The 25,307-nt window shown below is 35.9% G+C and overlaps 1 protein-coding gene across 5 annotated transcripts in view; it reads right to left on the bottom strand.

The window, feature by feature from the left end:
* The window catches only part of RPS6KC1 (ribosomal protein S6 kinase C1), a 141,619-nt gene that overhangs the window by 36,111 nt on the left and 80,201 nt on the right, over positions 1-25,307 (bottom strand). For all 5 annotated transcript variants that reach the window (XM_010992111.3, XM_031438588.2, XM_064477179.1 and 2 more), the window contains 3 exons: positions 22,016-22,108; positions 1,635-1,682; positions 301-433 (listed from right to left, as the gene is read on the bottom strand). In XM_010992111.3, the coding sequence (XP_010990413.3) occupies positions 301-433; positions 1,635-1,682; positions 22,016-22,108 (274 nt within the window). The remainder of the gene's footprint in view (positions 1-300; positions 434-1,634; positions 1,683-22,015; positions 22,109-25,307) is intronic.

Here is a 25,307-nt window from a genome sequence, read left to right as displayed (position 1 = left end):
TAGCACACATTCATATTAAAGTTCTCAACATACTAGACTAATTCTAAGAGTAAGTAAGTGAAGTATATCTAAGAATGTGGCTATAGTTCAAATGAAATCTGCTGCTCACCTGGGCTTTCGTTTTCCCGCACAGCTCAAAGTAGGGAGGAGAGCAGAGGAATAAGGAGACAGTTTCTTACATGTGTTTCATATGCTTTTATCCACTCAAGTGATGACAGAAGTAAGGACACTATATAGAAACTTAAAAAGCTAAGTAGGTGACATTCTTTACTCCATAAACAATTTCAACTACAAACCAACCTTCCGCGTGCTGCAGCACAAGAAACACCGACTCCTCAGAAATGATGTACTTGTGCAGACACACCATGTTGGGCACACGGCGGGGGATGATGGTCTTTCTGTTCCTGCTGTATTCACTGCTCTTCCTCAGACCCTGACAGAGAACGAAAAGGTCAGCGGTACCCTCAGTTGCCTTTGGAGCCTGCTGTGCTCTGTGTTTATCAACCAAACTAATCTATCTGAGTTACTCTGGGCTTCAGAGAAACCACTCATCTGCTGCTCTATGCCCCTCAGTCCCTGGAGGCTCTGCTGATGGCATCTGGCGTGAATCCAGAGAACGGAAGATGCCACAAAGCTGCCATTAAAATCAATTACGTGGGTCAGTGTTTTTATTAGAGATGCTCTCAGACTAAGTCATCAGGATGACACACAGCTATTTCTCTATGACCTTTTCTTAAGTTTTATTTTACTTACGTGTATGTTTAAAGCAGTAGACATTGCAAGATCAATTCAAATCTGAGACACAAAAGGTATGCCTGGATTAAACAGGCAATCACAGAATTCCATTCCGAAAAAGCATAAAGATCATTTTAAGCTTTCTCCAAAGGAACAAGGTGTGTATAGTTTCTGGTGTCATACGGTTTAAAAATCTGGGGAAATGCCAGGGATAGAGTATACTCATAACTAGAAATTTATTTCAGTATATGTCAATGTGACCTACTGCCAAGCTTATATGTAAAAAAAATAGTATCAGGAAAATACAAAACTAATCTGAAATCATTAATTCTGGATGCTGTGGAAATGCTTAAATTAGGATATTTTTAGATTATGGAATCATGGTCCACTTCAAATATGATTTTGAAATTACAAAATTAAGGGGGTATTCTTCCCTTATTCATTTAATTAAAAAATGAGTTATATAGAGAATCAAAATTGAATTTAGATAAAAGACAGGGCCAGGGATATAGATAATACTTCCTCAAAGACCCATGATAAAGACTTTAAGGCGAAATTTCAGCTTTTACAAACTATAATCATAATCAAAGGTATGACTGTGTGTGGTTTTCATAAATTATGCAAAATGTATTTAAATTACACACTATACATTTAAACTGCGTGAAATGAGCCTACAACTTATCCTAATTATTTCCTCCATACTCTATAACCTACGACTCTTTTTAAATGTATCCTATAGTGTATTCATCAACTGTATGCAAGGATACAAAGCAAAATAAACAGATCACTGCAAACATAAAAGAACATTCAAACACCCAGAAAAAAATTAAGTATTTTCTTTCAGAAGCGCAATTTGAAAATAAATTTCTAAATTCATTAAACATACAAATTCTACTCACTTTTAAAATGAATGTCTGTTCTGTCCTTGTGTCCATTACAAGTAAAACCTACATAAAAGACATGAGAAATAATTTATTTACAATACAAGGAAACATTAACTCATAACTTCTTTAAATTATTTAAAGGTTTGGGGGGAAGTGTAGAAATTGATTCTGCCAAAATTGTTAATTTCTGAATAGACTTTTTTTTTTAAATCACCAAATCACAGGATTAAAATAGTCTTATCTAAAGAGGGTTTCCTTTCAAAAAATGGTCATATTTTTAAAACACTACTATGTTTTCCTAGATTTAAAATATATTTCTTAAAAGGAAAAAACTGTTTTAGAAAAAAATTTTTTCCTCATGAAATATACATAGTTAAGAAGAAGTAAAAAAATTTTTTTACAAAAACTGAAGTCTCAGTTTTCTTCCTAAAACCTCTAATATAGCAGTTTGCTACAAGGTGATTTCAATAACTCAGGCTCTGACCCAAGGCACCTTTTTGGTACTGCTTCTCCACCCTGGACTCATCCTTACCTCCTCTCTTTCCATCAGCAAAGCCTGCCAGCTTTATCTTTAAAATGTAGCCAGAATCTAAACTCACCTCACAGCTTCCACAGCTATTACCCTGAATGAAACAAAGATTTACCTGGATTATAACAATGTCCTCCCAACACATTTCCCTGTTTCTGTCTTTGCTGCCTTATGGTCTGCTCTCAAAATAGCAGCCAGGGTTTTCTTTTTAAAACATAAGCTATATCATGTCACTTCTCTCATTCAGACAAAAGGCATATATACAAAAAAGGACGTCAAGACCGCCCATCATCTCACATATTGCCCCTCAAACTACCCACTCCCTCACTACTCCACTTGATAAAAGGAGTGAACAGAGAGGGAATTATCCTCTCATATTTATATTTATAGTTTATATTTAATAAATATATTTAATATTTATATTACATATTTTATATTATGTTAAACTTTTATCATTTTGGAGACACTATAGCAGAGGCTGGCAAACCTCTTCTGTAAGGATGCAGCAGACAGTAAATATTTTAGGCTTTGCAGGCCCACGTGGTCTCTGGTGCAGCTACTCAGTTCTGCCGCAGTAGCACAAAAGCAGCCACAGTCTGAAACGGGTGGGCCGTGGAGGGAGAATTTACACCACAGGAATCTGCAAACACTGTCAACAGGGCTTTTTTTCCCCTCGCCCTCCAGAGAGTAGGGAGTCAAAGGTGAAAGAAGATGTCAAGCTTGGGAAAATAAAAGAATGTGGAGAAGAAACAGAGGAGCTGAGATAAGGAACCAATTTAAGGCCTGATGGTGGGGAGGGTACAGCTCAAGTGGTAGAGTGCATGCTTAGCATGCATGAGGTCCTGGGTTTAATTCCCAGCACATCCTCTAAAAATAAGTAAATAAATAAACCTAATTACCTTCCCCTCAAAAAAGTTTTTGAAGTAATAGTGACAACTTCATCTTTGACCCCTCTTCTGAGGGCATGACCTATACTATTAAACTCCATTTAATTTCAATTGAATATTTCTACATGTAACTCCAAAACTGATCTCTTCCTCTTCCCATCCCCCCTAAAAACTAAACAAAATCCTGTTTCCCTCTTACAGTACTGAATAACACCACCACTCATGTAACCCCCACAAAGCACAAAGCTCCCTAAGTCACTGTGAAATCTTCCCTGCCCCCAACCTTCATAACCAGTGACCAAGTCCAGTCAATTTTACCTCCTAACTATTTCTCTTATCTGCTCTTTACTCCTTCACCTACCACGTTTTAAGCGTTTTACTATGCGCTATGCTTTAGTTAAGTGTAATCATTGTTAATTCTTTCAGTTACCCAGTAAGCTAATTTTACCATTCCTACTCTAAATATGAAGACATTGAAGCCTCATCTGTAGAAGCTATACTGATAGATGATAATAATATATACCATTGGTGAGAATTTCAGCAAGATAAGCTTTAAAAGCACTTGGTATAGCCAGTTGTTATTATTACTGCTCTCACTATTATTGCTTCTTGCCCCTGAAATGTTCACCCAGCCACTTACCAAATAAGTACTCATCTTTCCATATTCAGCTCAAATGTCATCAACTCTTTTCTTCCTTTGTTCTCCCACTGTATACAGTACCAGCACCTTCAATTTGGTTTTATTTGGTCCCTTGTCTATATCCTAACCAGATTTCAAGCTTTTTATCAGCATGCTGTAAGCAGAACAATGGTCGCCAAAGATGTTCATGCCTTAATCTCTAGAACTTGTGAATATGTTGTGTGACTGGCAAAAAGGACTCTGCAGATGTAATTAGGGTACAGACCTTAAAACATATTACCTTGGATTATCTGACTGGGCTCAGCCAAATCACATGAACCCTTAGAGAACTGTCTCTGGCCAGAAGTGGAAAGTATAAAAATGATATGGCAGAAGGGGAAATCAGAGGGATTCAACGTATGAGCGGGACTTGCGGTTGCTGGCTCTTAGATTTAGAGGCCCACATGTAAGCACTGGCGACAGCCTTCTAGGAGCTCACAGTAAACACGAGAAGGAGCAGGCAGCTTCTAGGAACAAAGACTAACCCCTACCCGAGAGTCAGCAACCAGTCCTACAACCGAAAGGGAAAGAGTTCAGCCAACAACCTGGATGAGCTTGAAAGTGGATATGCCCCCAGAGATTCCAACAAGGAATGCAACCTGCCAGCACCTTGATTTTAGCCCAGTGCAACCCATGTCAGATCTCTGATCCAAAGAACTTTGACATAATAAATTTAGTTGTTTTACGCCACTAAGTTTGTGGTAATTTGTAATGCAACAATAGAAAACTAATACAGGGCAGAAACTATACTTCCTCCAATACATAATCTATTCATCTCCCATATGTAAGTGTTCAATAAACAAACATATGTGAATGAATTCAGTTGTAAAAGTTTTTTTTGAAGGTAGATAGCAATATGGGAATGGAGCTTAGAAAATAAGTCAGGACTAAAGATGTACAGTATTTGAGCATTCTCCATAAAAATAACAGCTAAAGACATGAGAACGTACCCCACTGGGATGCTTACTTTATACCAGGCACTGTGATGGGGTTTAAAAAATTAAATCACACAATGCATTCAACAATCCAATGAGGTAGGTATACTTTTATTAACCAATTTTACAGATGAGGAAACAAACATAAAATGGTTAACCTGCCTATGCTCACAAAGCTAAGATGCACTGGAGGTGAAATTTAAATCCTAGTGATCTGGCTCCAGGGTTCTTCCTCTTTAACTGCTAAACTATACTATTTATGTCTGTACATACATAGCTGGAATATTGAGGGTATATAAGGCAACAACCAAAAGTACGGTGAGAAACATCCAAAAAACCCAGAAAAATATAGTGGTTTGGATGTCAGGAAAAGACAATGTTTAAAATATAAGAGTAATCACCTGTATAAAACAACAAAGAGAAGCCACGAAGAATGAAGACTAAGCAAGGACTACTGCCTAAGGCAGTTAAGAAGTCACTGATAACTCTGAATATCACCTTATGCAGTGAACTGGTGGGGACAGAAGCAGACTGCTCTGAGTTACTGATGGGTGATAAGAAAATGCAGACAACATATGTAAGTCTTTCCACAGAGAAGTATGTCAGAAGAAGGAAAAACACTAAAATGAAAGAGCTGCTGGGATCATCAGGTTTGAGCTATTTTCAGGTGGGTAGACCTAGTCTCCCATAATTTCCCTTTGAGCTATATTCACCCAATCTTGAACCTCCAAGGCATGGAAGCACATTCAGAGAACTTGAACCTTGACAGTTAAATTAACATACCATGAGTACAAAAGGAGACACCAAGGCCCTCTCTGCAGAGGAGGACTCCATAAACATTTACTGAGTCTGTGAAGACATTTCAGTGTCCCTTAAATCTCAGTTGTTTTCACATCAAGTTGTGACTCTTTTAAACCACTCACCAGATTTCAACCCTATTTAAATAATATACATTTATATGAAATAGAAACTGTTTCACTAAGTAATAGGTAAGGAAGCTGTCCAAAGGAAAGAACTTTTTCCTACCAGAAACCTCTTAATTGACTGAACAGAATATATGTGTATAAATCAGGAATGATATCTCTTTCTGGTACCCACTTAGCCACAGAGCATGAAGTGGATCAGACAAAAAGGCAAATTAAGATCGATAAACATGGCTGAGAAGCACTGCTTTGTTTATATTTACTTTTTTCTACTACCAAGTTTGTTCACAACTAGACAACGTTCACATTGAGGCAATAAACACAAGAACATATGTGATTTTTTTTAAATGTGCCCTTTGACTGTCAATTTCTCCCAAACAGGTGTTGGCTAAATGATTATAAATTGGCCTCTGGATACACCTCTTCAACTGAGCCGTACAGGGCTGGTGATAATATAATTAGACCTAAAAACATCAGGCTGGTGAATGCTTTCCATCTGTTTGGCAATAATGTTTAGTTAACAATAGTCTTTAAAAGAAGCACCTTCAACTTCAGTTCTTAAAGTTATTTATAGAGCCATTCTTAACACACCAGCACTCCTGCTAACAAGAGCTTTAGCCACTTGGAAATTATTAGCCATACGGCTGTATACAAAGAGAAACGACTGCATTTAACATCTGTATCTTTCCAAATTTACACGCTTCAACCTCGTTTAGAGTCATTTCTTAATGAACAGTGCTGTGGCGCTACATTAATATTATAGTTGCATGCACAAAGATCGTAAGGAGCCAAACATTTTTTTAATGCCAACAGTGGGCCAATCTGTAATGAAGCTGTCAGCATAAAGGACAAAATAATAGCTTCTTTAACCCTCAAACAGAATTTGTTCATTTGTGGACTAGAACACATCAATTTAAAAACTGCTCATGGGTCTGCTCACCTTTATAAAGACAAAAATCTAATCTGGTACTAATTTGATACAATTGTCTTTCCAATAAAAGGTTCCTAAGACTATCTTTTATTTTATGGTAAAACAAGTACTAAAACTAAAACTGTCATGACATAATTATCTTCGATAGCATACCTTGCTGAGAGAATACAATTAATGTATTTTTCCCTTTCATTTTTCACAGTTACTTATCAGCACTATATTAGCATATGGTCTAACAGGAGAGTTTACTCCAGCTTTATCCACAGTAATATATAAAATGACTCCTCTGACCTGGGGGGAAAAAAAGCAAACAACTTATGCCTTAAGGGTTAGCCTCCTCTGTTCTTCAATTCCACCAGCACAATGAGACTTGCCTACTCCTCTTTTACAGCAGTAGTAGAAAAAGCTCCAACTGATTACAGGGCTGGGTCTTTTGTCAGTTGGAATGGAGGAGGCCCAATGTTTAACTAGGTATCACTTCTAGAAAGATAGGAGGGGTGGGGGAGTATAACAAAAGTATCAAGTGATGAGTATTTTTTAAGTATATGAAAAAATAAATTTGAAGAAAAGGAAAGGGATAAATAGTAATAAAGGCACTATAATATAAAAACAGATAAATATATGTTCATGTATGACTGAAACATTATGCTGCACACCAGACACAACATTGTAAACTGACTTACGTCAATAAAATATATATATATACCCAAGACACTATGATTGTGGTGAGGAAGTACGATGGAGAGCTCCCTTCAGTGAGGAAGGTGTGTCACCCATGTTCGAAAAAAAGTTTAGATACTTAATTTAAATATTGATATTCAAAGCCTGAAAGTCTCTAAAAATAACTTCAGCTCTAATTCCTTTAAAAAGAAAGACTATCTGGATAATATGAGGGAACATCTATCTCTACTTTGATGTCAGTTACCTCACAGGACTCCAAAACAGTTAATAAAAGGTTTTTTTTTTTTAATGTTTAAGAAAAGCCTACAGAGATAGTCATACAGGACAAACTCAGCCCTTCTCTTAATGGTGTCAGAGTACTATTCGTGTTTGCTAGATGTCATCTAAACAGACTTCAGTTGTGCAAGTTATACTACTAGGAATTCACACACAAATAAATGTATCCGAGAAGAAGGAGATCGACATAATAAAGAAGTGAGAGAAAACTGAGAAGCTCAATTCTGCAAGTTACTTTTTTCTCAGCAGAGCTCCAGACGGATATCCTTACCATATTCTCCTTTAAAGACAGCTTACACTTAACTTGACCGTTATTTAATGGGTTATTAAGTACACTCATTTTGGCAGCATTACAGGAGCTGGTAATGTTATTCTTCTCCAGAAATGGTTTTGAACAACAAATCTAGAGCAATAAGCCTTTGCTTTCCCTGCCAATACCACATGATGATAATCAAATATTATTGATATTTACTGCTAAAACCCATCTCATTTTACATGTTTATAGTATCCAAAATGTATTTCTACTGCTAACAGTTCATTCCATACGTTATTCTTACGAGGTATATCTTATACAAATGCAACTACCAGAAAACAAAGAGTACTAGGTGACCTTTAATACCAACAAATCTCCCCAATGCGGTCTAACTTTTTCTCTGACATCAGTAGGATAGCAATGTTCCCTGTATCACTGCCCAGCAACTCCAAAAGCAAAAGACACTGAGCCTATGGCTTTTGTCCATAAGAAACTGCAGCATTCAGAGCATCAGTATGAACAGACTGTGTAGAGGCACTTCTCTCATATTATGCCATGAAACCATTCTGTTCTGGATGGTCACATGCTCACAAAAGTTGTTTCACTGGTGAGAACTGAAGTATGAAGAGTAAAATAATGCCATAGATACTTATAACGCTATCCTAAAGGATATTTTCATTTAGAACTTTCAAGGATCTATTTTCAGCAAAGCATAAAAGGTAACCCTATAATTTAAGGGGAACAGAAAAAAATTCTTTGGAGTCTTATTAGTGTTTTATTTGTGCTAGAACTTCCAACAAGTGAGCAGACAATCCAAAGAGTATTGTTTTGTGGATCAACGGCCAAGCCAAAAAATCACTGGCCAACTTAGAGCAAGGTGAAATATCTTTTTGAAGCAGGCTGAGTTCTTTAGGCTTCTATATAACCTAGAAATATCTTCAAAGACAGGAAACAACAGAACTAATCTGCTAGGATTCAACTGTATGAAGGTAGTACTCAAGATCCACTTTTCTTTCCAGTTATTAAAGTCCAAAATACCATAATTCAAAATATACTTTAAATGTTTATCCAAATACATTTAACTCCTAGAAACATCCCTTATTTCAGTTTACCTAATTCTCTTATCCACCTTAACTTACCAGCAAATTGGGGCTGGGATATGGGGCGAAAGAACCACATTAGGAGGAGCACAGAACACAAAACTAAGCGGCAAATAACTGATTTTTCTATAAGAAAACAACTAATTTTAGATTTCTTTAAATGCTCAGACATTTGCAAAGGTTTGAGTATGCTAATTTTTTAATTAAAAGATACTTCAGCAGTGAAAGCTCTTTCATATGCACTACTGATTCTTCATCAAACGTTAACTTTCCAACTTAACACCAGTATAGCCGGTGGCAGCCTGAAGGTTTACCATCTGCTGCTACCCAAAGTCACTGTGGCCACCTTCAGAACATATGCATCAAAGCCTGGAGATAAGAGACTGAAGGAATACTGCCTAAGTCAGCATAAGGGCGATGACGAACCCAGAGGCAGGCAATGGGCAAGCTACCAGAAAATTCAGAACATCATGAACGATCAGTGACCTCTTAGAACACGTACCCAAGGTCACAAGGGACTCTAATGGCTGAACAAAAAGACAAGAGAAATACCATCTTTAATGGGATTTACTTAAATAAATTAAGTAAACATGATGATTTTTCCTTTGAAAAAAAAAGGAGGGGGGCCTAGTCATTTTTTAAATCCCCTATAATTTTATTTAAAGCAAGCATACAATAAAATGAGATATAAAACTGAAGGTGTACTGGTCAGTGAATGATAGCAAAGGTATACATATTTTTCATACAGTCATAAAATAAGACACTTTGCTTTGAAAGGTTTGTTTTCTGGGTATCATTATACACAATCCAAATGTTACCCAAGGTAAATGTACTCTGAGATGAGGTTTTATAAAAATCCACAAAATATTAAAAACACTGATTTCTGGCTACTCAGAAATGTCATTTATTTAAGGTAATGATTACATTCACCACAAGACCTCATATAAAAACAAAATACTGTGGTATCTTTTAAACTACTAAAAACAAAGAATCTCAAGAACCTGGCTATATTCAATTATAACATAGACTAAATGGCATATATTCATCTAAAGAGAAATTCACTAATATGAAATTTTCTTATACATCATCTTTGATTTCTGGGTTGGGTTTTTGGTTTGTTTGTTTTTTTTTTTTTTTTGGTATCTTAAATGTAGCTAGAAAAAAATCAATAGGGAAAATATTTTTAGAATATATAAAGCAGCTTTTAGTTCTTGGTTTTAAAATGGCTACAAATGCATTTAGTTTGCATTAATTCTAATTTTAATCCAGATTTTTAAAAATTCTTCAAAGCTTCCAACAGGGAATGAATTATAAGTTAATTTAAAACTAGGGCATTATTAAGCATTCATATAAGAACTGTCATAATGAAGCCCATTTGTCCTGCCCTCTTTTTAAATTGAACACAACCTGTTGAGTACAACTATCTATGGTTTCTATAACTGAATACAATACTGTCTTGTGTGTGTGTGCCCCACATGAACACAATTCATGCCTTTGTATACTTAGTAACTTCAATAATAATCATGATGATTTTTTAAAGGATCACAGTTTGTCGTTGTGATAGCTAAAAGTAGAATAAATGCTACCAAAATAACTTTATCTTCTTAGATATGTTATGAATATATTATGAATCATAATATCAAAAAAAAAAAAAAGAAGAATCACATTTTGGTGGTGCTAAAACAGATCTGCAAATACAAGTAAGTTTCTCAAAATTCAAAGGCCATTCATTTTTACATTGTTTCATTCCTCCAAGGGACACTGAAATATGCTTGGCAAAGTTTGTTTTCTGTGACAGACTAATATCAGGATCAGAAACAATCAAAAGGACTTTAAAAATGTTTGTCTACATCCCATCTTAAAGCCACCTGGCCAAACTCGGATTATTCATCCTTAGGCAAATAGCTAAGTATGGTCCTGCCTTAGAGCAATGCAAAATACATATGATTCTCCAGAAAATAATCCAGGGAGTAATTATTTCAACCACAAATATGCATTTTAAATCTCTCATATTCCTGTTAGTCCAATGTCAACGAAAGTGAGCCATTCTTCAAGAACGTCTCAAACTAAGATGTGAGGTTAATGATTTACTGAATAATAAAGCTATCACAAAATGACTTTTTTATATATATGAAAAATGTTTTATTTTGTATAATTTTTAAAATCCTAGGCCTATACATCTATTACCTCATAAAACCTGCTTCCAAAGGATATGGTGTGTCTTTGTAAGAAAACAGGATATAAATATAGCAAAAGGCAGAATACAAAAGAGAGAAATTGGGTTTAAAACAAATGCTGAAGAGCTAGAAAAAACATCCACTTAGGAAGCTTTTCTCAGATGCAAATGATTTAAAAGCTAGATCTCTACACCTTTGTCATTCTCATTTTGATTGTTTTCTGTTTTTGCGAAGCAACTTGCCCAAGGCCACAAAGAGATTATGCTAAAGAGAGGTTAAAACTCTGAAGTTCTGGGTTTATAAGCCCAAATTCAGCTCATGTCATTCAATTCCATAATGAAACCATTTATTCTGTTTCTTTGGTTTGAATTCTGAAGTTCACTTGGGATAACTTGACACTTAAATTTCGATGAAAATTAATTGCATTAAAAGTATAGTCTGTTGTATTTAGCTTTAGATCCTTCTTATTTGCATTTGCTAGAAACAATTAATACTCCAGTGCTGACATAAACTATGTCCATTCATACTCTGATTTAATATTTTCATTCTGCTACTAAATGTGCTCCATAAATCAGTCCCTAAAAAGCAGCTAATATGTCCACATATTTTTTCTATAGTGTTCAAAACTGATACAGTGTGTACTCAGTCTTTGCTATCTTATAACGATAAAGGATGGACGCACAGGCTGCATCTTCATGTCAATCAATACGTATCCAACTAAGTTGCCGATGTCAGAGACAGCCTGATGCCAAGTCGCAAGAAAATGCTTTAAGGGCAAGAAAGCCTTAAATGTTATTATTTTTAAGTGTTTTAAATGAGTTTTACACTTTTGTAGAGATGGAGTTGAACTTCTGGTATTGATTAAAATTTAACAATGTTCTAATATGACCCAGAAATTTTATTTAGTATAAGAATACAATGTATTCATGTTCTAAAAAAATTCCAAAATATTTTAAAGCGCATACGAAACCCAAAGAAACAACACTCATTCTCAAATGGACAGTTTTACTTACTGCAGTAACTTCCCTGCCAACAAGCTACAGGTGTATTCTGCAACAGAAGATGGAAGGGCAGGAGGATGAATGTTCTGACAGTTTTCAGTTCAAACTACCCTCTTGCTCTGATCCTGAAGGTGTAGTATTATTTTGAGGTGCAGACTCACAGAGTATTTGAAATCTTAAAACACATGTATTATCTCTTTTTGTCCCATTTATAGCTATTTAGCAAGCATTCACTGAATCCTTACTACGTGGACAGCATTGTATTTAGTTAGGCATTATCAAAGAAAATAAAGAGGGATAAGATATGGTTTCTCCCCTCTAGGATAGGTTAACAATATATTTAAGGCAATTAAGGGCCTACAAGCGAAAATGATACACAACTGAATGCTAAGCTAAATTCAAAGACAGGAAAGATGAAGATGAGAGTTATGGAGGAGGTAAGCTTTCAGCTAAGTCTTGAAGAACGGACTAAGTATAGGTGGGCAGGAAGGAAAAAAGAAGGAAGAATTCTAAGAGTTGAAGAAGCTAAAGAGAAAGTCCTGAGTCTCCTCTACCCCTGTATTTTGTATTCATTTGGCCTGAAATACTCCTCTGTGAGCAAAATCCTACTCCTTCCTCATGTCTTTGCTTTGCTTACTCTAAGAAGCCTCTGGAGAGATCCAAGCTAGGTACCTCCTATACGTTCTCACAATACCCTGGGGTACTTCCTGTATGTTCTCACAGTATTTTCTCCTGTATGTTCTCACAATACTCCAGTGTACTTCCTTCACCCAAAGCAGTTTCAAACTGTATTGTAACTATCATTTCCCACTGAACTACGAACTCTGAGAGGGTAGAGACTAGCTGTTTTATTCACCATCATGTCTCCAGTGGTTAATATCATACTTGGACATACAGCAGGAGCTCAACAAATCTTTGCTGAATGAATGAACGACTGAATGAGAAAACAGAAATGGAAAAGACATGGAAAAAAATGGTGAGGAGGCAGGCCAATTAGAATAAATGGTCCCTACTTGGAGGGCATTATGCTAAGTGAAGTAAGTCAGAGAAAGACAAATACTGTAAGATATCACTTACATGTGGGATTTTAAAAAATTACAACAAACTAGTGAATATAACAGAAAAGAAACATGACTCACAGACGTAGAGAAGGAGCTAGTGATTACCAGTGGGGGGAGGGAAAGGGGAGGGGCAAGATGGAGGTGGAGGGTTAAGAGCTACAAACTATCAGGTATAAACTAAGCTACAGGAACATATTGTACAACATGGGGAATACAACCAATATTTTATAATACCTATAAATGGAGTATAACCTTTAGAAATTGTGAATCACGATACTGTATACCTGTAACATATAATATTGTACATCAACTATACTTCAATTTTTAAAATATGATATTGTAAAATAAATAAATGAAGTTTAAAAAAAGCATAAATGGTCCCTACCTCTTGTAAGATAACATAAGTAGAGAGGTATCATTCACTCACTCATTCATTTTTTCCAACACATATATATTGAGTATCGGCTGCTTCTAAGTCACTACGCTAAATACCAAAACTACAAAATTAAGTAAGACATAGCCACTAAGCTGGTGTTTGACATGTTATACAGGTTTATTCTCTGAAGACACATATCTTCTGCACAGGATTTAGACTATCTTTTCTGTTTAATACACATCAATAAACACTGAACCAAAATATTTTAACATGTTCATTTTGGGGAAAGAAGAAGAAAAATACTTGGTATTTGAAGCATATGAAGGCTTGTTGGAGGAAGCATAGAAATAATATCAAAAACTACCACACAATATGGATGAATGCTATGACAGGTATGTTCAAGGCAATAAAAGGACACAGCAAAAAATATTTAAATCAGATAGCAGAGGTAAGCAAGGAGCCTTCCAAGAGAAGACAACAATTAAGAATGAGACAAAATTAAGTGAGGAAGGAAAGAAAAAGTCACTCCAGGTAGGGGGTACATCATGTGTAAAACATGGAGCTTTTTGTACCTTATAAGTTAACAGGGCTGTAGCCAAGAGAGCCTCTTGAGGTGGTCTGGGGAGAGGTCTCTGTATAGCTAAGAAGTCTGAACATTATCTTAAAAACTATATGAAAGTATTAAAGGCTTTTAAACAAGAGAGTTATTAGTTTTAAAAAAAACCACTTTTCTAAAGCATCAGTTTTATGAATTATTCTGGCAGCAGTGTTGGCAAAGAACTGGAGGAAAATTAGACCAGAGGCAAATAACAGTGTATCTTAAAGGGGGGATAAAGAAAATACTTAGAATGCCTAAATTTTAGTTTGAAACAGTTGAAGGAAAGATAGGTTAGATGTAACCAGCAGTACCTGGAAGGGACCGAGTCAACCTGAAATGATTATTCTAGCTATATGTCACCTACAGGACTCTTTCGTCCTTTTTTGTTGAAAAACATTCGTTAACAACCTGAAAAAGGTCAACAAAGACATGCTGATCAAAATTGTGCATGCCATGAAGCTGAGAGGACTAAATAATGTGTTAAGTTTTACATTCTCTGAAATACAGATCACTATCCTCTATAGAAACCACAGCAAATAACCGTAAAGAAATGTTTAAAGCTATACATTGATGACTACAGAGGAAACAAGGGGAGATGAGAAAAGGTGGCAGATCTTAGAAGACAGAAAACAGATACTAACTGTCTACAAGTGGAAATATCAGTAAAAAGCAAGCCAATTCTTACTGCAAAACTCCAGAAATGAGAGGTGTCAGGTTTCTTCTGAAAACGGAAGGACAGCGCAAAAGCCTATACACTATGTAGTCACATAGCCAGCCAGGCAGAGGTCCGTCTCCTCCAGGTGGAAGACTAGAGGTTCGCTGTCTGAATGAATCAGATAGACACTACAGCTAAAGGTGGGACTGAGGAGTGGCACTGACAATGGGGGCATTAGGTGAGCATCAGGCCCCCTTCAACCACAAGGCTCCCAGAATGCTGTTTGTCTAATACTAGATTCCTTGGTAAGAGACTATTAAGGTTCTTTTCTAAGGAAACCAACTGCCCTAAAAGATAAAGCATACAAACCCTGACATTTATTAGGCCTCCTAACACAGCATCTGGATTATTACCCAAACTGAAGGTCACCAAATGCCGAGCTCAACAAGTGAAAAAAAGTCCCACCAAAACATATGTGAAATTTTAGAATAAAAAGGACAGAGAGAAGGCTCTATAGGTCTCCAGTGAGAGAGAGGGAGGAAGGAAAAAAAAAAAAGGTCAGGAATTGGAATGAAATATAGAAGACGGATGAAGGGAATTCCCAGAATAACAGGAAGTGGAAGTGTGAAGAGAGACGCTATTCAGAAGGCCAAGAGAACACACCGATCCAGACTGGAGCAGAACAATGAAGGAATCCAAGAAAGAAGGCTCTGAGAAAACCCCTGATCTGATGGACTGTCTGGGGTGTCTGACTGTACTGAGATGTTCTAAAGTTTTATCGGAGCGTTTAGTAATAATGATAGGGACATAGAAAAAAATTAGCAAATTAGGGGAGGGAGAATGAAGCAATTTATTAACCCTAAGAAAAACTAAAAACCTGTACAAGGAAGGCCCAAAGACATTTCAACAGACTGAAATTTAGGCCAAATTTCAGCAAAATAAAACTAAAAGAAACAAACATAGAAACAAGACCAATTGGAAAGGCAACACACTGTCTTGAAATAACTAAGAAATGGTTATTGGAGAAGGGCAGTAGAAAGTGTAGAAACTTTATATCTCTCTATGTCCCTTTACGTTCCTTCATTTATAATTTAGTTGTCTTAAATATTTTCTGTATATACATTTAGAACTACATCAGACAGTACAGTTTTTGTTCAACCATAAAACAATTTAGAATACTCAGGAGGAAAAGGAAAGTGTCTACTCATTTTCCACTCTTTTCATTGTTCTTTCTTCCTTCCTAGTGTTCTAAGATTCCTGCTTTTATTATTTCCTTTCTGTTTAGAGCACTTATTTAACTTTAGAGTAAATTAGCCAGTGACATATTTCTTCATCTGTGATTGGTTTGATTTCCCTTTGTAATTGGCTTGACTTCCTCTTCATTCTTTAAGGATATTTTCACAGGATATAGAAAATGGGTTGACAGTTTTTTTCTTTCAGCACTTACGAATGTGGTGCCACATCCTTATGGCCTTGATGGTTTCTGATGAGAAACCCACTGTCATTTGAACTGCTCTTCCTCTATAGGCAAAGTGCTATTTCCTCACACTGCTTTCAAATATCTGTCTATAGTTTTTAGACATGATGTGCCTCGCTCTGGATTTCTTTGCATTTATCCTGTCTGAGATTCACTCAGCTTCTTCAATCTGTAGGTTTACATCTAGCCATTATTTCTTCAAATACTTTCCAGCTCAACCCTCTTTCTCCTCTTCATCTGTGACCACATTGACATGAATGTCAGATCTTTTCATTTAGCCTCAGAGGTTCCTGAGTCTCTGTTCATTTTTTTCCCAGTCTATTTTCACTCTATTCATATTATTTAGTTTCTGTTGTTCCATCTTTAAATTTCACTATTTTCTCTGTCCTATCCATTATGCTATTGAGCACATTTAGGAGTTTTTTTCCCCCTCTCTCTACTACTGTGCTTTTCAATTCTAAAATTTCTATTTGGTTTTTCTTTATATCTTCTATTTCTCTGCTGAGACTTTATATTTTTGTTTGTTTCATACATGTTTGCAATTGTTCACTGAAGCATTTTTATGATGGCCCTTTTAAAATCCTTATCAGATAATTCGAACATTTGTGTCATCTCCGTATTGGTATCAGTTAATTGTCTTTTCTCAATGATTTTCTATAGAAACCTACATATTTTGGGTATCATGAGACTCTCCATCTTACTTGATGTTTTTATTTTAGAACATCATTCTGATGAGGAAAGGGATAACTGGTTTGTTACTTCTAGGTAGGGGGTGAAAATTCAGGTTCCCCATTTGGCCTTCACTGACACCTGGGGCGGGGGAGAGTTACTGGTGGTGTAGGAGTTCAGGTCCCTGCTAATATCACCTTGGCTAGGAAGGACAGAGGTACGATATTACTGCTCTTCATGTGGCCCTCAATGACACCACATGGGGGTTGCTTCATTACCACTGAGTAGCGGTCATATCCTGTCTCCACAAGCCCTCCTATGAACTACCCCAGTGGGGAAAGAATAAGAAGCCTCTTTACCACCAGGTGGGGCTAAAAGCCCAGCTCCCCAGGTGTTCTCAATGACATGTCCCATTTCTACCCAGCACGATACAAGTCCCAGATCCTCACTTGGCCATTTCTGACATCATAGCCACAGGGGGAATGTAGCACCTCATCTCAGACTTGCAAGGATGGAAGTATTGGAGCCTCACATGGCCTGTGCTAGCAGTAGTAAGACAGGGCCAAAGTTTTTCTGTAATGTTTGGCTGGAGTAGAGTGGTTACTATCTAAATGTTTTCTGTCTTGTTAAGCTGCCCCCTTTCCTAGTCCTTTGGCTGGAAAGAGCAGGCTTTTCTTAGGTTGGCTTGTTTGTTTTGTCTGTGCTTGTTAGCTTTTCCAAGTTGCCCCTTTCTCCAACATCCTATCTGAAATATGAGAGGCAAAAGAAAATTCAGGGAATTCACCACTATGTAGACCATTGGGTCCCAGGGTCACTAGCCAGTCTTCCTTCTACTCTCCACTTTTCAGAGTTTTCTTATGTTCATTTTCTATATAATGCCCAGAGTTTTATTTGTACTTCATAGACAGAATAGAGAACAGGACATCAATACCATTCTTCCAGAAGCAAAACTCCAACATCTGTAATTTGATATCATTAAAGATAGTAGGTAATATTTTTACCACAATGTTTAGGTAAAGAACAAATTCCTATTAATTCAATTCAACTCAATGTTCCCTCAATGAGTAGAAACCCAAACACCGATGCGTCTGTGTTGCCAATGAAGACAGTTTTTCCACATATCATCATAGAGGATATTACTTAAGAACCTTAAAAAAGTAAGTACCAATCTCTCAACAGCTACTCAATTTGAACAATCTTCACAGATTTTTCTTAATCATATTTTAGGTATAGAATAGAAACTCCTACATTTTTCCAATAGCAAGCCAGCCCAAGAACTCTGCCTAGCAAGCATCAGATAAAGCTGGGAAGCTATCTCAATTACAAACTGCCAAGGCATGTGACGTAATAAATAGTTTCAGGTTTACAAAGTATGTGGCATCTCTTATAACAGTGACTTATAAAGCATCCTACTTAAGTTGTTTTTCAAGGAGGGGCAATGTATTCGGGCAGTCCAGCCATACCTTCTTCATTGGCTAACCCTGTAAACACCATACACACACACACATGCAAGAATGACCCTCAGGCTACACACAAATCAGAAGATAACTGGACATGAAGCGATCATATGTTGGTATTTTCCCTCTGGTGTTCTAGTCAGTGCTTCTCCTAGACTTTTTTTTTTTTTTTTTGGCTCTTTTTTAAATTCACAAGAAAATCTATAAAAATAGCAGAGTCTCATGCATCCTTCACCCAGCCTCTCCCAATGGTGACATCTTATATAGCTGTGGCACAGTATCAAGACCAGAAAACTGACATTACTGCATTACTATTTACTCGACTGTGGACTCCTTTATTCTTTTTTGTAGATAAGCTATATAACAGTGAACTTTCTCAGAAACTCTCCCAGCCCCTGGGCATCCTATTACCAGTCAAACTACCAATCCAGACTTCTAATTCAACTGCAAATCACCTATATATAAAACAATTCTTCTACACACAAACTTATACACACCCTATATATTCATACATCATACACACAAACACAAAAGTTTGCATGCACACATGCACAAGCTTATATGAAAACAGGAGCAATCCATCCTTCTTATCCGAGTATGGTATTTCCACTAATTTCTACTTTCCCTTGTAATTAGTACATGAAGACTATGTGTAAATGAGTCTGAGGGCTAAGAGAAATCTAGCATAAAAATCCATCCAGTGCTTCAATTCCTTGTGCAACAGCCTAATCAATGATCCTTCGGGCTTTCTCTAACATCAAGAAACAAGTAAGATATGAAGGAATCCAACCCATCTTTGTCAATCTTAATTCTTGAAAGGCATCTCTAATCATTTGCCAAAATTTTGAAAACTTGTACTCATTCAGTTCCAGCTGTATCCACTGGGGAAAATGAACAAGCAAGACTTATCCCTCACTACCTTTCTCCCAGGAAAACCAGATACTGTAGTTTGTCTAAGATGTCCTAGTTTGCATCTGTTGCTCTGGCATACTTAATAGCCCCTTCTACCCTCAAGACCTGAACAAATCACTGTATCTTCACTCTATTCTGAACAGCCCTCAAAAATATGAAGACCATACATGTTTTTCATCAGCTTAACCATCCCTCATTTTTCAGCTCTTCTTTGCATGATTTGATTTTGAGGGCCTTCACTATCTTTCCTGCTTCTGAACACATACCAGCTCATTGAGAGCGTAAATTCCTTGTTGCATATATATATATATATATATATATATATATATATATATATATATAGAGAGAGAGAGAGAGAGAGAGAGAGAGAGAGAGAGAGAGAGAGGAGAGAGGGAGAGAGGGAGAGAGGGAGAGAGGGAGAGAGAGAGAGAGAGAGAGAGATTTTCTAATTCCAATTAAAGAATAGAAAGTCACTTGTTTCCCTCTAAATTCTAGACAAAGATACAGCTATGGAATTTCTGTTCCTCTGGGCAAAGACAGGTATCTGAGTGTCTTGAACCATGATACTAGGTAACAGTCTCACATTATACCAGTAGGTGTCACTCTACATATGATATATTTAAAGTTATTTAAATCTCAATTTCATTCATTTGACAAATACTTATTGAGCTCATTATGTGCCAGGTATGATTCTAGGTGCAAAGATTGTAGGCGTGAACAAGAAAAACACAATCTTATTTTCATGGAGCTTACAGTTTAGATATTAATGAACAAATCTGCTTCATTTACTTTCTATATAAAAGTCTGTAAAATTCTATTCCTAGGGAAATTTGATTTTCCAAAGTTATTAAATAACATTCAAAACAACTCATAAAGAACAATATTGTAATGAAAGAGAATCAGAGAAGCTGTGTTTAGCACAAGCTAGATTAATGTATCCAGTGTATTTTCCAGCCATTTGAATTTTTATACTTCTCTTGTAAACTTCAAGTTTCTAAATCCCAAATTTTAGGTATTCCTCATTACAGTGGGAAGGAATTTATCTTTAAAAAGCAATTCAAATTTTTAAAAATCTACCTATTTATGTTTTTACAAAGCAGAGACTGTGTTCCAAATTTTAAAAGATTATTTGCAAAGCTTATTAATCCCAAAATACGTATTTCCTTACCTCTACTTAGAAAAGTTAAATACTTCCTTATTAACACCAACATATTTCCAGGTTAGCAGAACAAAAGATAGTAATGAATTATGCCTCAGCACAGAATTTAGGAATTCATCCACTGTCAACGTCCTTATTTGGATAAACCTGTGAGACTCACAGTTATTACCAGGACTTGAAGGTGACCTCCTCATGATTACAGCAGAGCAATGAAAAGGTCACACTTTGTCAAAATAAACAGATCTAAGAGAGGGAGCAGATGTTGTACATCAAAAAAAGCTATTTGCCTCCACAAAAATCTAAGAATCTTTAATTATCCAAGAACTATTTAATTGCTATTTTGCATGTCTGTATTCTCAAAAATAACGTTCTCAAAACTGAAAAAGTTAGGGAAATCATGGTTAAGGAAGTACTTCAGGCTCAAAAGACCTACTGCTTAGAATTTTTTAGGTTCAAAATTCAGTCATATAATTTTATTTGAGAAAAATGATACTTGTAAGAATTTAGTGAGACCCTGACAACTTCATGTAACATCCAACCTAATGTTCCCTTTGGAATAACTCAAAGTATTAGTTACTGTCCAAGTTACCTGAAATATACTGCATATTGTTCGATTTTAGCATGAAATCACCCACATACTTTAGAACACATGAAGCATTCAATGAACATCAAGTTATAAATGAACACTGAGGTGTTTCATAAAAGACAGTTAATATAAAAAAGATCTAAGTTAATTTGTGCCTAATATTAAATAAAGTACTTTATTTTACTTTGAAAGGTAAAGTGGTAGTTCATCAAATATATTTAAAACATGATTTATGGCATACAGTTTTAAAATTACATTTGTAAACTTTCTGACAGGCCCAGTATTGTTAATGTTTTGCACATCTGAGATGTCATCAAATTTGGGGATACTAAATGGCAGATATCTCTGTTAGCATAGTATTTTTATTCCAAATATTAAAATGTGTGTGTGTAAAGGAGGGTTTAGTGCATAAGAAAAAGCAAAGCTTTTGGTGTCACGAAGATCTAAGTCTGCATTCCAGTACTACCCTAAATAGCCATGTGACTTCTGGGCAAGTTACTTAGCCTGTTCCAAACATCACTTTCCCACCAAGATGCAAACAACAGGGCTGGAGAGGGAGTAATAAATTGTTTTATATAAAATCCGTAATATATGGTCTGATACACAGTAGGTGTTCAGGAAATAATATATGGTCTGATACACAGTAGGTGTTCAGGAAATAATACATGGTCTGATACACAGTAGGTGTTCAGGTATTGGGGGAATGCCATTTGTCTTTTTGACCAGCAGACTGACTATAGCAGTTAACGCTGAACAACCATTAACTCACAAGTTTTTATAACACAAAGTGCATCTCTACTCTGCTATAACAGGTTTAGAAAACCAAACCCCTTACTAGACTGAATGCCAACAAATAAGAACCTTCTCCTTTAGCACAAATATATTTTGCATGACCTTACATGAATTGCTTAGATAAAAGCTTTTTCCCTTCTGCTTTTGTTATTTTAAAGTGCAGATGCATTTGAGTCATTTTCTCCTTTTGTTTCATATCCTTAAGATCCAAAGCTTCAAAGACATAATGTCAGCATGTAGTCAATTTATGACTGAACTCTTGAAGAGACACTGAAGAATTACCTTGTCAATCACCCCAAGGACTCTGAAGGCCTTCAGCTCCTCGGCAGGGCTCCTTAGGTTCCAAAGGGGCCTTGAACTTAGTGATCCTGGAGGCTAATGGAAGATATCAAAAGATTATACATCAATCAGGGAGGTACTTGAAGGAAGACTGCCTGCTGAAGCAAATGCCAGGCCAAAGGAAACTAAATTTATCATAAATCAGAGACTGGAAAGATGAAAGGAGGAAGTTTCTGTTTGTCTGTAATGTAAAATAAAAAAAAATAATAAAATCAAAAATGAAGAAAATCAAAAAGAAAAAGCAAGAAAAAAGTTGCAAGTAAATAAATCATGATGACAATGAAAACAAAATTTTTAAAAAGAAATATTAATGAGCTGATATAGTTTCTAAAACAATAATTCAATTCAGAACTATATAACTATAATGAAACTTTGTAACAAATGGATAACTGAGCCAACAATCAATCAGAGCCTTTTATTTACCCCAGAGGGCTCAAGAATAATTTAGAATTGGGGGACTAAAAAACAATGCAACAACAGATAAACCCTGGGAGGGAGAGAAGATTAGTCATTTTCTCTCATCATAATCCTTTAATGTTACTTATAAATATATACTACGTATTTTAAGAGGGATTGGCAGATTCAAGTTCAACCAAAACTGCCAATTACAGTGGAAAAATTAAGAAAGTCTACCCTATAACCAATAATTCTTATAAATGAGATTGTTTAAGCCTACAAAACAGATGATTTATAGGAGAAACAATATTATTTAATATTTGAGCATCTGTGATGTGGAAAACTTAGTCTGTTATCAACAAAAAAGTCCAAAACAAAAAAAATCAGTGAATCTATAAGGTATATTTCAATAAATAAAAGAATAATCCTAACTCCCATCCACTGGTCTTAGTTTTTCCCTACCAGGAAAGCAAGACAATAGACTAGATAAACTCCAAAGACCTCTCTATTTGGCATTTACAACCAGAAAGCAACGCTTTATTAATCCTTATATTAAAATGCAGGTGCTGAAAAGGATGACAGGACACACAAAGCTTTATTATATCCTCAAAGCAGACCCTTTTGTTGCCAAAAATCTATTAGAAAATATAGGACACATTGTTCCCCCCATGAGTAGACCGTAAATATCCTGGTTAACCAAATGTCATGATTCAGAGTTACTGAGTTACCATTTTTGATACTTCAAGTCCTACTGCAGAGCAACATGACTGGACAAGCAGCTCTCCTTGAGAACAGGAAATATGCCATATTCACCTTTATAGTCACAGTTAGAATATTGGTTGGAAGGAAGGGGGAAGAGCAGAAAAGAGAAGGAAGAAGAGAGGAGGCAGCTTGCAAAGACAAATTTTTTGTGTGTTTTTGGGTTTAGCAAGCAAATATTAACTTCAAAATGTATGAAGAGGTAGTGTTTAATTTTTTTTAAAAGAAGACAACAATTTTTTGTTTTTTAAAATACAATTGAAAGTGCTGGTGACAGTGGCAACTGGACAGGATAATAATCTTTTTAAATCTACTTAATTTATACCTCTAGGATATATTTCAAAAATATCTTTTTAACACAAATACTGTAAGGTATCACTTACATGTGGAATCTAAAAAAATACAACAAACTAGTGAATATAACAGAAAAGAGACAGACTCACAGATGTGGAGAAGGAGCTAGTGGTTACCAGTGCGGAGAGGGAAGGGGGAGGGACAAGGTGGAGGTGGAGGATTAAGAGGTACAAACCATCAGGTATAAAGTAAGCTACAAAGATGTACTGTACGGCATGGGGAATACAGCCAGTATTTTACAATAACTATAAATGGAGTATAACCTTTAAAAATTTGTGAATCACTATACTGTATATCTGTAATATATCATATTGCACATCAACTATACTTCAATTTAAAAGTATGATATCATAAAATAAATACATAAATAAATTTTAAAATGGTTTAGGAATACATTTTTAATATCTCACTTTATTAGGTGCTGAGCTAGATGACATAAAACACAAGCACATCTCTGCCTCCCTAAAAGTTTAAAATCCAAGGATATAAGGATATATTTAAGGATATAAAAATATTTAGCAGGGTATTTTAATAGCCATATAACAGAAATATCTCTTCCATCTTTATATTATTTCATCTTCATCCCTCACCCTGCCCTGAGTGTAGAACCCTCACCCTGCCCTGAGTGTAGAACTTACAAGGAGTTATTATTATAATCCCCACTTTACAGATAAGCAAAGATCAGACTGATTGGGTGTCTGTGGTCAGAACAAACAGTGAAAGATCCTAGACTAGACTGCAACTCCTTATTCTACTGCTTGCAGTCTTTCTGCTACACAACACATTCTGATAATTAAAAATCCATCTCCCCCTACTCTATTATCAAGGAAAAGTAAGACTTATAATTTTGGTAAAAGGAATGGTTAGGGAAAGTTATAGGAGGAAAAAGAATGCTTTAAGTGATAATTTATCCATTATATTCGTCTCTGAAAATACGGACAAACACATCCAACATCCCTGTCTCCTAATTATACCCTCTTATTCACTCATGTCATAGGATCTTTCAGTTTCCAAAGAAAGTTGTCAGTTCATTTCAGCAACCTCAACAGCAGAGACAGCAAACCACAAAATCTCTACTGCGCCTTTCAATAAAATACTGTGTGCCCACTGTGTGCATATGTGAAAGGAATATCAATCATCAAAAGGTCCCCAGCTTCAAAAAGCTTACAACTTACTTGAGATGAGCCAAATACGTGAAAAGTTAAATAACAAATAAAACATTTTTAAAAAATATAAGTCACTAGTTAGTGTATGATAAACTGTGGTCTCAGAAAGAAGTGGAATGAAAGGGGATTTTAAACGTTATGTAGGAATTAGCTTAGGAAAAGGATATTATACATAGGATTGGAAGAAAACTGGCCTGCTGCGGAAAAAATGTTCAAATTGTAGAAAAGAGGGGGGAAAAAATGACACGTTTAAGGTTGGTCAATATTAATGGTTTTAACAGGCCTTGAGTGCCAGGAAGAAAAGTTTGGACTATGTTCTCCAGAGTCCAGAAAACAAGTTTTTGTATGAGAAACAACCCAACGAAAACAGTGTTTTAGTAAGGTTACTTCTGCAAAGACAGGAATGGTGAAATTGTAACAGGGAAAGACCAAAGGCAAAGTGATCATTCAAGTTCTCTTTCTACTTTACGCATCTATAAAAGTTTAAGATCAGAGAAATGAACAAAGAAAGATCATGAAATAAAATCATCAATAAAAAATCCTGTGTTTCTGATATGCAG

This window comes from Camelus dromedarius, chromosome 21, assembly GCF_036321535.1.
Source record: "Camelus dromedarius isolate mCamDro1 chromosome 21, mCamDro1.pat, whole genome shotgun sequence".
Lineage (NCBI taxonomy): Eukaryota > Metazoa > Chordata > Mammalia > Artiodactyla > Camelidae > Camelus > Camelus dromedarius.
Note: the sequence above shows the minus strand (reverse complement) of the source record. Positions and strands in the feature narration are given on the sequence as shown.